Here is a 14,813-nt window from a genome sequence, read left to right as displayed (position 1 = left end):
TCTTTGGAAGGAAGACTCGCCCATGAGGGCTGTCAGCCAATCAGGTTGGCCAACAGCTTTCCAACCCAGCCAGGCACAGCGCTGCAGTGGCCCGAAATGGTACTGTCATGCTCTGTCTGGAACTGAGTCCCAGGACATCTCTCACTTCCCAGGTGTGGGTGGGTAGGGGATGACCTGGGGTGATGGGAGTGGAGTAGGGAGGCCTGGAACTCCAAGATCCTGGAGGTGCCCCTCCCTTCTCCCTACACCAGCCCCCCCCCCCCCCCCCCCCCCCCCCCCACCTTCCCTAGCTTCCTGCCGAGATGGAGAAATGTTTATTTCTCTGTTTCCCACCCTACTCACACCCGCTCCCCCAGCCTAAAAATTGAGGCTGGGCAGGAAAAAACCCTTAAGGACCTTAATAGGTTTCCCACCCCAGGTCCTGACCACCCAATTACGAAATTGCATCTGGGTCGGGGCAGATAGGATTCTGGGTCGGGGCAGATGGGATTCTGGGTCGGAGCAGATGGGATTCTGGGTGGAATCCCACCCATGCAATTTTACACTCTTCCCCCCCCCCCAAACCTCAGAACCCACCTTGAGGGGAGCATAAAATTCTGCCCTTGGTTATAAAGTGTGATAGGTAATAGTCATGAGACACTTGCCCAAAGGCAAATTAAGAGATGTCAAAAGAAACATATTGTCAGGTAACACTATAATATTTAACTATCATAGACTTCATCGTGCACACATTCCAACTTTCAAAAAAACTCAACAGCACTTTGGTGCATTTGGGCTTCAGTGTTGACTTCTAACAGGAAAGATGATAAACTCTGTGGAGACAGCCAATGGCAAAACAACCGAGAAAGGCGACAAAACTAACATTAAGGCTTAGTTTGACATCTTGTAGCTTTGCTGTCAGGAGGCACCAGAGACCACGTTGGGAAGGATTTCTTTTCTGACTGCATGCAACTGCTCTATATCATTAACCTATCGTCCTGACCACTTGCTCAACGCAGCTGCAGACAGTAATGGTGAAACGCAGGACTTGAACATTCGTCCAGGCGTACTATGGCAGAGAATATTTACCGATTTACAGCACTGCCCCTGGTGCACAAACCAATTAAGAGGAGCAATTTTTGTACCTGCCATGTTGCGCCAATGTGTGCAAGTCATTGCAACCATTTTTGGCAGGCAGGAGTAGCAGCATCCTTTGTCAAAGATTCACATATTTGAAAGGGGCGATTGAGAGAGCCAGGGTTTGTTAATAATATGTACCTGACAAACTTTCTTCCTGCAGTAACCTTTCAAGTCAGTTCAACTATGACTGTATCCTAGCAACATGAAATGTCATAGTAAGTTTAATTGTAACCCTTAGTCCTGCAGACAATTTGTGTCTGGAGTGGTAGAGTGGAGGCTTAAAAGCTAAGCCACATTTTAAGAACAGGATTCAAATATTCTTGTTTCGTTTAACTAAATCGATAATTTAATTTGGGACAGCGACAGTCTCGTAGCCATCAATGGTTGTTGCAAAACCATTTTTGCATAAGCCTTGTCAAGAAGTTTAAAGTCAATACAGATACTACTGCCTATCCATTTACCAGAGGAATGCTCAGTCAATGGCAGTCACTCAATACTATCAAAACACAGCCTTTCTCTTAATGGCCTAAATAGCAGACAACACAAGAGGGGAGGTGGGGAGTTGTTGACAATAGGGAGGTCTGCCAGGAGTTGACAGCTCTGCTTAATCGAAATGTCCAACTGGGGTTTTCACAGACCTTACACGTGTCACTTCAGCTCTGCATTCTATCTTAGTGGAAAGAGTGGTGGGTTTAAACCATTGATTTGAAACTTCAGAGTCTCCCTTCAACTCTCCTGTCAACTACAGATCTTAGTCTTTTTGTGAAAATTCAGACTACGTCTGTTCTGTGAATGGGCACAGTCAGATACTCAAGTCTGACGGGGCAAAAACCAGCAGATTATTCTGGAATGTATGTACCTTTCCTCAAAAAAGTTCTAACATAAGACACCCACGCACACTCTAAATGGGCTTAATCCTCCTTATCTGAGGAAGGATGCTTTTGCTATGGAGGGAGCGCAGCGAATGTTTACCAGACTAATTCCTGGGATGGCGGGACTGATGTATGAGGAGAGATTGAGTCAGCTAGGATCATATTCGCTGGAGTTTAGAAGAATAAGAGGGGAATCTGAGAAACCTATAAAATTCTACTGAGACAGGACAGGGTAGGTGCAGGAAGGCCGTTCCCAGTGGCAGGAGGGGCCAGAACCAGAGGTCACAATCTAAGGATATATGGTAAACCATTTAGGACTGAGGTGAGGAGAAATTTCTCTACCCAGAGAGTGGTGAGCCTGTGGAATTCTCTACCACAGAAAGCAATTGAGACCAAATCATCATATGTTTTCAAGGAGTTAGTTATAGTTCTTGAGGTTAAAGACATCAAAGGATATGGGGGAAAAGCAGGAACAACTTACTGAGTTGGATGATCAGCCAAGATCATAATGAATGGCGGAGCAGGCTCAAAGGGCCAAATGACCTACTCCTGCTCCTATTTCTATGTTTCTATGAAATACTTTTGTTTCTCTCCAAGCATGAGGAAAGTTTATGAATTATTCCTAATCAATGGATTTCCAATACTGGCTACTTCATTATGTGCCATTTAAGTAAGTAGTTTTGGATTTTCTGGCAGAGAGTACTGGTGGCACTCTTTCAGCCCTGTAGGCCCAGCGAGAATTATAGTTTCTGTTCATCCACCAGCTTCTCCCTTCCCATCATCCTGAATGGGATCACATTTCCTGACCAGCTTTATTGGTTCCTTGTCAAATGTTAAACTAACAGAAAGAGTAATCAATCAGTCCTGCTTAAAAAGGAAGAACTCCCCAACTCTATTTCAAGTTTACCCCCTCTCTATTTACGATGGACTTCTCAATCACAGCCATTGAATACCTGACAGCACTAGTGCAACGATAGCTTACATTTCGGTTCAAGATTAATGACTTTCCACGTAGTTTATTCTGATCGGAGTACAAATATTGAAAAACAACACACAAAGTTAAAAACACTCTTAAATACAATGATTTCCTTTGAGCTTCTCCCATTCTGTTGTAACTTTGCAAAGTGCAGAGGAAATCCCATACACCCATGGAGACCAGGGTCTCCTGCATTTCTGGCTTGGGGCAGGTCCAAGGGAATTCCCAGCTAATAGAATGTTGTGTTTCCATTTGAAGATTTGCTGCAGTGATGACCAAATGACCTCACCTCTCAATAGCGGACACACACTGACCAATTCCTGCTTCAGCCAAGACAACTGAAAGAAAACAAGGCTACATATTGGCCAAGACACCGGGGTCAATTCCCCTGGTCTTCTTCAACATCCCATCAAGGGATTCTTTTTTTGTCTGGCCGAGAGGGCAGGAAGGGTCTCGGCTTAATAGCTCACCCAAAAGGCTTAATAGCTCACCCGAAAGGTGAGCTATCTGACAGGTCCCTCAGCTCTCTACTGGGGTAATGGCCAAGATTGTTTGTGGGTCCTGGAGTGGGACTTGAACTCACAACCTTCTGACTCAGATGACTGAGTCACAGGATCAACAAAGACCATTCATTATAAAAATCAACTCACCTTGGCTTCCTCGTTCACGTCCCATGTGAAGGAAATGGCGTTGTAGGCAATTTCTTCAATGTTTCCAATAGTGTTGAAGCTCTCTTTATAATCAGCTGCAGAGGTTAGAAACAAAAGAGAGATGAGTATCAACCATAAAAGGAGCAAAAGCATTAGCTTGTGGAGGAAGAGGCGTGACTTGAGGATGAGGTCAGGACCGACACTAAAAAAAGGACAGGATCTTCTGTGGTGTTTCCCTAATGAGAATAACCATCTGGCAACAACTAGACTCAAGGGCATAGAATGGCCATCATGTAGTGGAGACTGGCTAGCTCTTGAAGCAATGTGCAAGAAAAGCCATGGGATTGTTGTAAAAACATGACTGGTGCCATAATGTTCATCAGGGAAGGGAACCTGTCATCGCTATCTGGTCCATCACTACACATGACAGAAGTCCCACAATATATACTATCTTAATGCCCTCTCAAATGGCCCAACCGCCTTCTCAGAGCAACTAAAGATGTTTTAGGACACTTTATTTTAAAGTAGAATGGTGGCAGTGATAGCCCATGTCATTTACCAAGTTATAAAGAAAGTTGGAAAGTATAATTTGTATTTAAAATAATTGAATGGATGAGCATGGATGAAGATCCTAAAGCTCAAGTTTAATGATGACAGGTACTCCTTTGTTCTGAGCATTGCAGATTAGATGGCAACATCCCAGTTTACTCAGTAAGGAGTAATCTGAAACAGCAAATTATGTTACTTTTCATTGCACTTTACCTACACCACCATCTGATACCATATTTCAACAGTAGCAGTATTTAGCAGATGCTATGCAAACCCACAGAACTGCAAAAGCTGCAGACCAATATTCAGACAAAAAGGGTTCTGTATGTATTACAAGATCGCAAGATAAATACAAAGGAGGAAGGTTATTTTCAAGGAACAAGTTAAATTGCCAACCTCCAATCAAGTTTCTTAAATGACTCCAGGGCATTGGCCCCCACTCCTCTATCCGGAAGTCCATTCAATATACGAGAAACATAGCACCTGGAGTAGCCTATTTAGCTCTTTGAGCCTGTTCCACAATTCAGTGAGAGCATTGCTGATTTGCGACCTAACTCCAAACACCCACCTTTGCCCATTACCCCTCAATAACTTTGGTTCACCAAAATCTATCTATCTCAGATTTGAAATGAACAACTGACCAACTGCTGTTTACGGAAGAGAATTCTAAACCTCTCCCAGCCTGTGTGTGCGGATGTTTCCAAATTTCATTCCTGAAAGGTCTGGCTCTCATTTTTTAGACAATGCTCCCTAGTCCCAGACTCCCCGGCAGCAAATGTAGATTTTCCCTATTGACCCTGCATCCTTCAATAAACTTAGAGCAAATCAGGTCTGAACCTTCTAACTTCCAGGGAATATGGCCCTGGTTTGTGTGATCTCTCCTTGTAATTTGGAGCTGGAGTCCGAGTGTTGTGCTGCTAGATCTACACTTTACTCCCTTCAAGGTCAAAATATCCTTCCTACGATGTGAAGCCCAGAATTCCTCCCAGTTCAATCAGGGATTTATATAGCTCAAGGATGATTTCTGCCCTCTTGCAAGCTAGCCCTCTAGATAGTCCAAAGATGTGCGGGTTAAGTTGATTGGCCATGGTAAAATTGCCCCTTAGTGTTATGAGGTGCGTAGGTTAGAGGGATTAGCGGGTAAAATATGTAGGGATATGGGGGTAGGGCCTGGGTGAGATTGTGGTCGGTGCAGACTCGATGGGCCGAATGGCCTCTTTCTGCACTGTAGGGTTTCTATGATTTCTATGATTCTTCTATGATAAAGGCCGGCATTCCATTAGCATTTCTGAATACTTATTCAGCCTGTCCATGGTATCTTCATGATTTATGTACATGGACGCCCATGTCTTCAGACCTCCGATTTTTCTAGCTTTTCACCATTTAGAAATTATTCTATCCATTTTAGTCCAAGGTGGGCAATCTCACATTTGCCAACATTGAAATCCATGTGCCACAGCTTTTTTCCAATTCACTTAAACTGTCACTATCGCTTCATATCTTGATAGTCCGGCCACATGACTATCAACCAGAGTTGCCGGATAGTACATCAACAACAATGACCCAGGCCAGTTTCTCTGCCCCCGAGCACAGGCTCACTAAATTCATCTTTGATTGCCGTACCACTGACCTGGATAAAATCAACTCAGGACAAACCAGAGATCATATACAAGGCCTTGCTGGTTGTGCATCACTCCATTACTTACTGGGATAAACTCACTGAGCAAATGTACTGAGACATCAAGGAAACGATTCTCCAGCACCACCACCACACTCCCCATCCCGGCACGCTATCCGATGGCAGAGTCGGCTTGCCACCAGCGGGATCTTCCAGCCCCGCTGAAGTCGATGATGATTTACAAACATACAAAAAGGAACAGAAGTAGACCATTTGTCCCCTTGAGCCTGCTTCACCATTCAATAAGATCATGGCTGATCTGTTTGTGTCGAGTTCCACATTCCCCATCTATCCGAGATCTTTGATTCCTTTGCCTACTTTCACCTTAAATATATTCAGTGACCCCACTTACCCCATTTTCTGAGGTAGAGTTCCAAAGTCACACAACCCTCAGACAAAAAAATTCTCCTCTTCTCTGTCCTATCAGGGTGACACCCAATATCAAAACAGTGCCCCCTAGTACTGGACTCACCCACAAGAGAAAACATCCTTTCGATGCCAACCATTCCGAATCTTATAGACTTCAAACAATTCACCCCTCATCCCCCTAAATTCCAGTGGAAACAGACCCAGCCTTTCCAACCTTCTCTCACAAGGCAACCCGCTCATTCCAGGTATCATAGAATTCTACAATACAGAAGGAGGCCATTTGGTCCATCGAGTATGCACTGGCCAGAATCCCACCTAGGCTCTATCCCCACATGCATTTACCCTAGCTAGTCCCCTGAAACTAAGGGGCAATTTACCATGGCCAATCCACCTAACCCGCACATCTTTGGGCTGTGGGAGGAAACCAGAGCACTCGGAGGAAACCCACGCAGACATGGGGAGAATGTGCAAACTCCACACAGACAGTGACCCAAGCCAGGAATCGAACCTGGGTCCCTGGCGCTGTGAGGCAACAGCGCTAACCACTGTGTCACCGTGTCCCCCATAACTGTGCTCTCTTGGTTGTGGAACTGTGACTCTGCCGTTGACAGACCTCAGAATCCCTACAGTGAAGAAGGAGGCTGTTTGGCCCATCCAGTGTGCACTGACAAAAATCCCACCTCGGCCCTATCTCCCCAACCCCACATATTTACCCCGCGAATCCCTCAAACTTACGCATCCTGGGACACTAAGGGGCAATTTAGCATGGCCAATGCACCTAATCTGCATATCTTTGGACTGTGGGAGGAAACTGGAGCACCCGGAGGAAACCCACGCAGACACGGGGAGAACGTGCAAACTCCACAAGACAATGACCCAAGCCAGGAATCGAACCTGGGTCCCTGGAGCTGTGAGAGAGCAGTGCTAACCACTGTCCTGCCCCTATCAATCTAGTAAACTTCCTCTGAACCACATCCAAGGTATTTACACCCTTCCTTGACCGTGCTGTCGTCAGGGATCATATTCCCAGATGTGCCGAATTGCTTCACAGGGAATACGAAGCGTTTTTGAAGTCTAGTCACTCGTTATGTAGGAAAATGCAATAGTCAATTTATGCACAGCAAGATCCCACCAACAGCAAAAAGATCATGGCCACTGGGTTCCAAGATAACTGTTTGCCAACAATGCTATGAAATTTCACTCCCCTGCTAATGCCATTAGAGTCTTTTCTTTAAACATCCACACGAGCAGTTTAATTTCCCATCAAAAAATAAACAATGTTGCAGCACTGCATTGATTTATTAGCCAAGTTTAAGTGCTGGAATTAATTTTATATCCCACACCTTCTCATTCATAAATGGATGTGCTACCATTGAGCCAAGCTCGCACTGCCTTGTGGTGCACTGCAGAATGTGATGCTGCTCAGAAAAGCATATCTTTCATTCCTTCAGCATGTTGGTCTGCTGTAGCAACCAGATTTGCAAGAGTTTAACATTTTTATAGAGAATGGCCATGTCACTGTGAGCTTTAAGGCTCTTCCTGGAATCATAGGAAGTTGCAGCATGGAAGGTGGCCTTCCGGCCCATTGTGGCTATGCCGGCAGACAAGTAGCCATCCGGCCTAATCCCACTTCCCAACTCTTGTCATCTGTTATAAAAAGTGGAAGTCCAATAGAGCGAGGCCTCAGCCCAGAGTTGGACAATTTGTATTGCAATTCCACTTAAAGACACTCTGGACACTGACTAGTTGGCGTAGACTCTAAAAGGTAGGACCATCATATTTATCGATACAAGTAGCTCTACTCATCCCACCCAATAACTTGACATGCTGATAGCAATAGCCAGTTTAATATACGTAGAGCCACTAACCCATTGAAGAATGGATGTTATTCTACAAAATCCAAGTCAATGATTAAGAAACCCTGCTTAAGCATTGCATTTAATATTATTAAATACTGAGGAGCCAGGCATAAACATCGCTTCATGAAAGCATAAAGTCAGGACCTTAAAACAAAACATAAAACAGAAACCTCCACCCCAGTGGCCCATATCAAATGAGCTGTGGCTGAATGAGCCCATGATCAAACAAAGCAGCCTGCTCCTGGCTGACAGCATGTTAACTGATTGTATCAGGAAAGGTCCCGTTAACCTTGAACAAAGCCAAGCAAATGTAGTTAACAATTCCCGAGGACCACAACTTCCTGAATACATTTGCTTTGATGCTTGATCAGTGCAAGGTAAACACGATCAAGTATATGACTATCAGAAGCACTGTTTGCACTACTGTGGAAAGCAGATTGCCCACCTCGACCTGCTCCAGGATACAACCCCCATCTCCACTCTGCAATGTCCTGCTAAATTTTTTCATCACAAATTTTTTTCCCAGCAGGGTTTTCTGCTCAGAGGCTGAAATGTGTGGTCACAAATATCCTGCAGAGTTTCACTGGCTGTCTTGTCTGGAGACAATACACATCTTTTTAGCCTGTCTTGATGCTCTCTCCACTCCCATTGTTTTGTTTCTTAAAGACTGGATTAGTTGTAAGTATTCGCATTCCAACCATTATTCATGTAAATTGAGTCTGTGTCTTATAAGTTCTGTTTGTGAACAGAATTCCCACTCACCTGAAGAAGGGGCTCAGAGCCTCGAAAGCTTGTGTGGCTTTTGCTACCAAATAAACCTGTTGGACTTTAACCTGGTGTTGTTAAACTTCTTACAAATATCTCCACAGCCTTTTCTGGTTAGCCTGTAGATGATGCAAGTAGAATTCTCGCCACCTCTAGGCTACAGTACTTCATACTGACACTCATTTCAGGTCAGGTTATCCACAAACTAAGGTGTCAGTTTATTAAAAGTCAGCACGTGCCCAGTCAGTGATATACTCTGTACCCAGTAACTAAAACTCAGCACTGATTCTCCTGAAAGCTCAGTTGAATAAGGATGTGTGTATTGGAGTCATGGAGACCAGGATGGTTGTGGTTTCACCTCTGGCCTGTGGTAAATTAGTTGAACTCAGTGAGGGCGTCAACAGGGCTCCCTAAATTGCCTTCACATCCTTTGGTTATGGAGGAGAAATTAAAAGGACACAGTTCACTGCTCCAACTTGCTACCAAGCAGCCCATGCCAGAAGAATCCACAAATGGCCTCCTGGGGAATGCCTGACACTATAAGCCAGAGCCCAGCAAGGCGCCAACATCTTCAGAAGAGATGGAGGGAAGAGAGGGGAATAGAAACAGCAGTAAAATCTGGCGAGGCTGAGATTCCCTTCAAGGTTCAGTTGGAAACTGAAGTACCCAACATGAAACTGAACAGAGAACCCCACAGTCAATCCAGGCTCAGGTTGTGTTAAACCTCAGCAATGGTATGAGTGTTACAAGCAGCCTCAGCATAAAGGGGGTAAGAGTGCAAGTATAATGTAAACTGTCAGAGGCGCAAAAGACAGACTTAGAAATAAATATAGCTGTTGGAGCAAAATAAAGCTAATAAATCCTTTGTATAATTTCAGCAATAAGGTAGCAGATGGAAGAGCCGCAAAGGTACAAACGGGCTTGTCACACTGATCGAAGGCTTGGTCAAAGAGTTGGTTTTAAGGAAGGCGCTAAAGTAGGAAAGGGAAATATTAGAGGCCAAGGTGTTTCGGATGGAAATCTCAGAACATCGGGTCTAATGGCAGGAGGCACATTTGCCAATGGTGGGACATAGGGGAGGATGTACGGGAAGCCCAGAACCTCTGAGACTTCTGGACGATGTGGTTGTAGAACTGAAGAATATTGCAGAGAAAGAGAAGGGCAAAGCCTCAGAGAGATATAAATATGAAAATGACAATTTTAAAGTGGAGGCACTAAGAGGCCAAATGGGCAGGTAATGATTTACTTCCTCCAAGTATCCACAAAGAAAGGCATGAACAACATTCCCTTCATAAACACAGATAACACACACAAAATTAGTCACCAATATAGTTGAGACAGAAATCTTGAGCAGCAAACGTGGTTCAAAACAGACAAACCTTCAGGCATAAGTGACAATCTCATGTAAAATAACAAAATTAATGGCAAATCCTGTGCAAGAATGAGAAGCGGCTGAATGTCAGAGGAACTGCATTAGACTGGGATGCCCCAGGAAGCACTATTTGGAATTTACATCAATGATTCGGAGTTAGAAGCTCAATGCAAACTGGTCAAATTTGGAGATAATACCAAATTGGTGGAGGATTCAGAAATCACAAAATATCCTTACTGCTTAGTCAAAGGGTTGGAGTCAAAGGATCGGGGGCGGCATGGTGGCACAGTGTTTAGCGCTGCTGCCTCACAGCGCCAGGGATCCGGGTTCGATTCCCAGCCTGGGGTCACTGTCTGTGCGGAGTTTACATGTTCTCCCCGTGTTTGCATGGGTTTCCTCCGGGTGCTCCGGTTTCCTCCCACAGTCCAAAGATGTGCGGGTTAGGTTGATTGACCATGATAAATTGACCCTAGTGTCAGGGGATTAGCAGGGTAAATATGTGGTAGTTACAGGGATAGGGCCTGGGTGGGATTGTGGTCAGTGCAGACTTGATGGGCCAAATGGCCTCCTTCTGCACTGTAAGGATTCTATGATTTCTATGATCCAAGTTGCAGAGCAATGGAAGATCAGACTTAATTTTAGACAATTGTAAAGAATTGCATGGAGGACAGACGAAATAACAATTACTTTGTGAATGGTATTAAAGAGTCAGGCAAGGACCTTGCTGGACTCAATTCTCAACCAGTAGAAGAAATCAATCAGCAATGTATGCCGAATTGTACAGCCAAACAGTAAAACACAAGTTAACATTGGGCCTGATATTGGCTCCCAAGAAGGTAACTGTGGACTGCCTGGATAAAAAGTACCCCCATTCATGGGACTTTTGCTCCATGGGAGTGGGAGTGGCTGCGGGATGGAATCAGGTCTGCCAAACCCAGAAGTACATCAGTTCTCTGGAACTTCAGCCCAGTTATTTAGGCCCTCTGGCTCTCGCCCCTCACACTCCCTACTCACCTCCAATGACCCCTCCATGCCATCTCCATAGCCACTCATCCAATAGCCACCCTAGGTAGACCTCAGGAGCCATGTGGAGATGAAATAAATAAGCTTCCAATAATCTAATACAGCTCTCACTCCTATGAACTTGATAGTGACAAAAGCCCCTTCTTATAAAACACCAAATTTTAAAATCTGAAGTGGCTGATCGCTTATAAAAACAAACTTCTTTCATATCCCATACAAAAGACAGTTAATTCTTCAATAGACTCTTTTAACTGTCAGTCAAACTGTGAATTCAGAACCACCGCTGAGGCAATTGTAGTTTTTGAAACTAGGCTAAGCATTCGTAATGACATAATGATAGACCTTAGGAAAATGTCAACGAGAAACATCACAAACTGGTGCTAATGTTTTTTTTTCTAACCTATACCTGTCAATCAAAGCAGTCCAGCACAGGTCTTTTATTAAGCTGATGGACAGCTGCATCCTCTCCTTTCCTTCTCCCCATGTTTCAACAGAAGGCTGTGGAGGCCAAGTCATTGAGAGTCTTTAAGACAGAGATAGATAGGTTCTTGATCAATAAAGGGATTGAGGGTTATGTGGAGAAGGCAGGAGAATGGGAATGAGAATCAAATCAGCCATGATTGAATGGCAGGGCAGACTCGATGGGCCAAATGGCCTAATTATGCTCCTATATCTTAAGGTCTTATGTACTCTGTGAATGGTATGCTTTGGCTGTATAGTGCGCAAGAAACAATACTTTTCACTGTATACCAATTCATGCAACAATAATAAGTCAAATCAAATCTGCAGCCTGTTTTTTATTACATCATTAAAGAGTGGAGCATTTAAAAATCCTCAGATCATGAGTTATACAGATTTTACCTACCCTTCAAGAGCGTTTACATCTACCTCATCAATTCATGATTCCCACGCTGTCAGTTAAGGCCCTTGGAACAGTTAAAATGGGATCTGTTTGAACTTAGTCCTGAATTCAAATGGCCCTGCTCAGTTCCGGTTTCCCTCCTCAGTGAATCATGTCCTGCCCCTTTTCCCCAAATTGAAAATTTGGATTTTCCCGGAAAGAGAAACTTCTGCATCTGGGTGCAGCCCACCAGTTTTTTCTAAAGATCTGTGAAGTCTTCCCAACTGTGGAAATCTGGCCCTGATGCCTCGTCAAACTACAACTTGAGTAATGTGTCCAGTCCTTGTTACTGAGACGTGATGGGCACATCCAAACATCAGAGGCCGTGCAAGAAAAGCCCCAGAGGTCTGGTGTATAGGACAAGGTCTAGAGAAACCTGGGTGTTTCATCCTGGAAAACAAGTCTTCAAGAGGTGCTCTTACAGAGGTCGTTAGACACTTCATGGAATGGAAAAGCTCAATCCAGAAAGTGACTGTAAATCACTTGGTAGAGTGGGTCAAAGGGACATGTTCAAAATGGAAGTAGGCAAATTTAAGACTGACATCAGCAAGAGTGATCAATACATGGAATGGATATCCAGATGGAATCATAGAATCCCTACAGTGCAGAAGGAGGCCATTCGGACCAATGAGCCTGTTCTGACAACAATCCCACCCAGGCCCTATCCCCATAATCCCAATATCTATCATGCTAATCCCCCTGATACTAAGGGGTGATTTATCATGGCCAATCCACCTAACCCACACATCTTTGGACTGTGGGAGAAAACCAGAGCACGTGGAGGAAACCCACATAGACACGTGGAGAATGTGCAAACTCCACACAGTCACCTGAGGCTGGAATTGAACTCAGGTCCCTAGCACTGTGAGGCAGCAGTGCTAACCACTGTGCCACCCACATGGTGGGACTGATTAAGAAAGAATTGGATAGTACAACGTGAAAGAATTTGGATGAATTCAGATGTGCTGAATGGCCTTTCTCCACTGCAATGAACTTGCGATCAATGTGTAAGTGAGCCATAGTTTCCAAAGTGGCACAAGGTACAATTTAATTTCTGCTGTCAGTCTTGGTTCAGTAGAGGCATTTTCAACTCAACAGGGTCATGGATTCAAGCACTATTTCAGGCTCACACTTCAGCAGAGTAACATCTTCCAAATGGAACCTAAACATCACCCTCAAGTGGATATTAAAGATGCTGTGGCACTTTGAAGAAGTGATGTGGAGATGCCGGCGTTGGACTGGGGTAAACACAGTAAGAAGTTTAACAACACCAGGTTAAAGTACAACAGGTTTATTTGGTAGCAAAAGCCACACAAGCTTTCGAGGCTCTGAGCCCCTTCTTCAGGTGAGTGGGAATTCTGTTCACAAACAGAACTTATAAGACACAGACTCAATTTACATGAATAATGGTTGGAATGCGAATACTTACAACTAATCCAGTCTTTAAGAAACAAAACAATGGGAGTGGAGAGAGCATCAAGACAGGCTAAAAAGATGTGTATTGTCTCCAGACAAGACAGCCAGTGAAACTCTGCAGGTCCACGCAACTGTGGGAGTTACAAATAGTGTGACATAAATTCTAATTCTGATCCTAGAATCAGAATTTATGTCACACTATTTGTAACTCCCACAGTTGCGTGGACCTGCAGAGTTTCACTGGCTGTCTTGTCTGGAGACAATACACATCTTTTTAGCCTGTCTTGATGCTCTCTCCACTCCCATTGTTTTGTTTCTTAAAGACTGGATTAGTTGTAAGTATTCGCATTCCAACCATTATTCATGTAAATTGAGTCTGTGTCTTATAAGTTCTGTTTGTGAACAGAATTCCCACTCACCTGAAGAAGGGGCTCAGAGCCTCGAAAGCTTGTGTGGCTTTTGCTACCAAATAAACCTGTTGGACTTTAACCTGGTGTTGTTAAACTTCTTACTTTGAAGAAGAACAGGCAAGTATTCCAGCACAATTTTTATCCCTTCGAAAACATCACTAACCCAAATTATCTGGCCATTTGCCTGATCTCACTGCGTGTAAGTTGTTTGCTGTGTTCTCTAATATTACATCGGTGACTGTACTAGGCATTACATTGGGTGTGAAATGCTTTGAGAATTTCAGGGGTTGGGAAAGGTGCTATATTTCATGTTATTTCATGTATTTCTCATGCTACCCCTTAATATCATCTGAAAACACAATGGGTGGAATCTTCTTCGCAACTGCCTGAGGCAGAACTGACTGTGAGAAACCTTGGTGTTGTAACTGTCTCCAAGGCAACCATCTGACCAACGCCAAGACTGCTAGTTTCCACCGCTGTAACATTACCCAAGTAACCCCAAATCCCAGTTATTGTGCTGCTGAAACCCTCATCACTGCCTTTGTTATCTCTCGGCTTGACTACTACAACACACAACTGGCCAGTCGCCCATCTTCCACCTGTTTCCCTTAACTTAACATAATTGACATCACCAAACCATAACAACGTCATTGAAAGGACATTGGCATCATGCCCATTGGCCTAATTTTTCAGGTAGTGGCCAATTTATAGTTCCACTCTACATTCTCCATCAAAATAGTTATGGTGGGTGGCATAATGTTATGGGAGAGTCCATCGGAGAGGCTGAAGGGAGGGCTGACCATCCACTCCACTGAGAGAGGGGAGTGGTGCTCAGACAGAGTGAGAGGGCACCA

At 44.2% G+C, this 14,813-nt stretch overlaps 1 protein-coding gene across 2 annotated transcripts in view; it reads right to left on the bottom strand.

The window, feature by feature from the left end:
• Nucleotides 1-14,813, bottom strand: part of grhl2b (grainyhead-like transcription factor 2b) — a 100,189-nt gene that overhangs the window by 21,404 nt on the left and 63,972 nt on the right. For both annotated transcript variants that reach the window (XM_078216730.1, XM_078216731.1), the window contains exon 8: nucleotides 3,618-3,712. In XM_078216730.1, the coding sequence (XP_078072856.1) occupies nucleotides 3,618-3,712 (95 nt within the window). The remainder of the gene's footprint in view (nucleotides 1-3,617; nucleotides 3,713-14,813) is intronic.

Source organism: Mustelus asterias, chromosome 7, assembly GCF_964213995.1.
Source record: "Mustelus asterias chromosome 7, sMusAst1.hap1.1, whole genome shotgun sequence".
NCBI classification, from domain to species: domain Eukaryota; kingdom Metazoa; phylum Chordata; class Chondrichthyes; order Carcharhiniformes; family Triakidae; genus Mustelus; species Mustelus asterias.
Note: the sequence above shows the minus strand (reverse complement) of the source record. Positions and strands in the feature narration are given on the sequence as shown.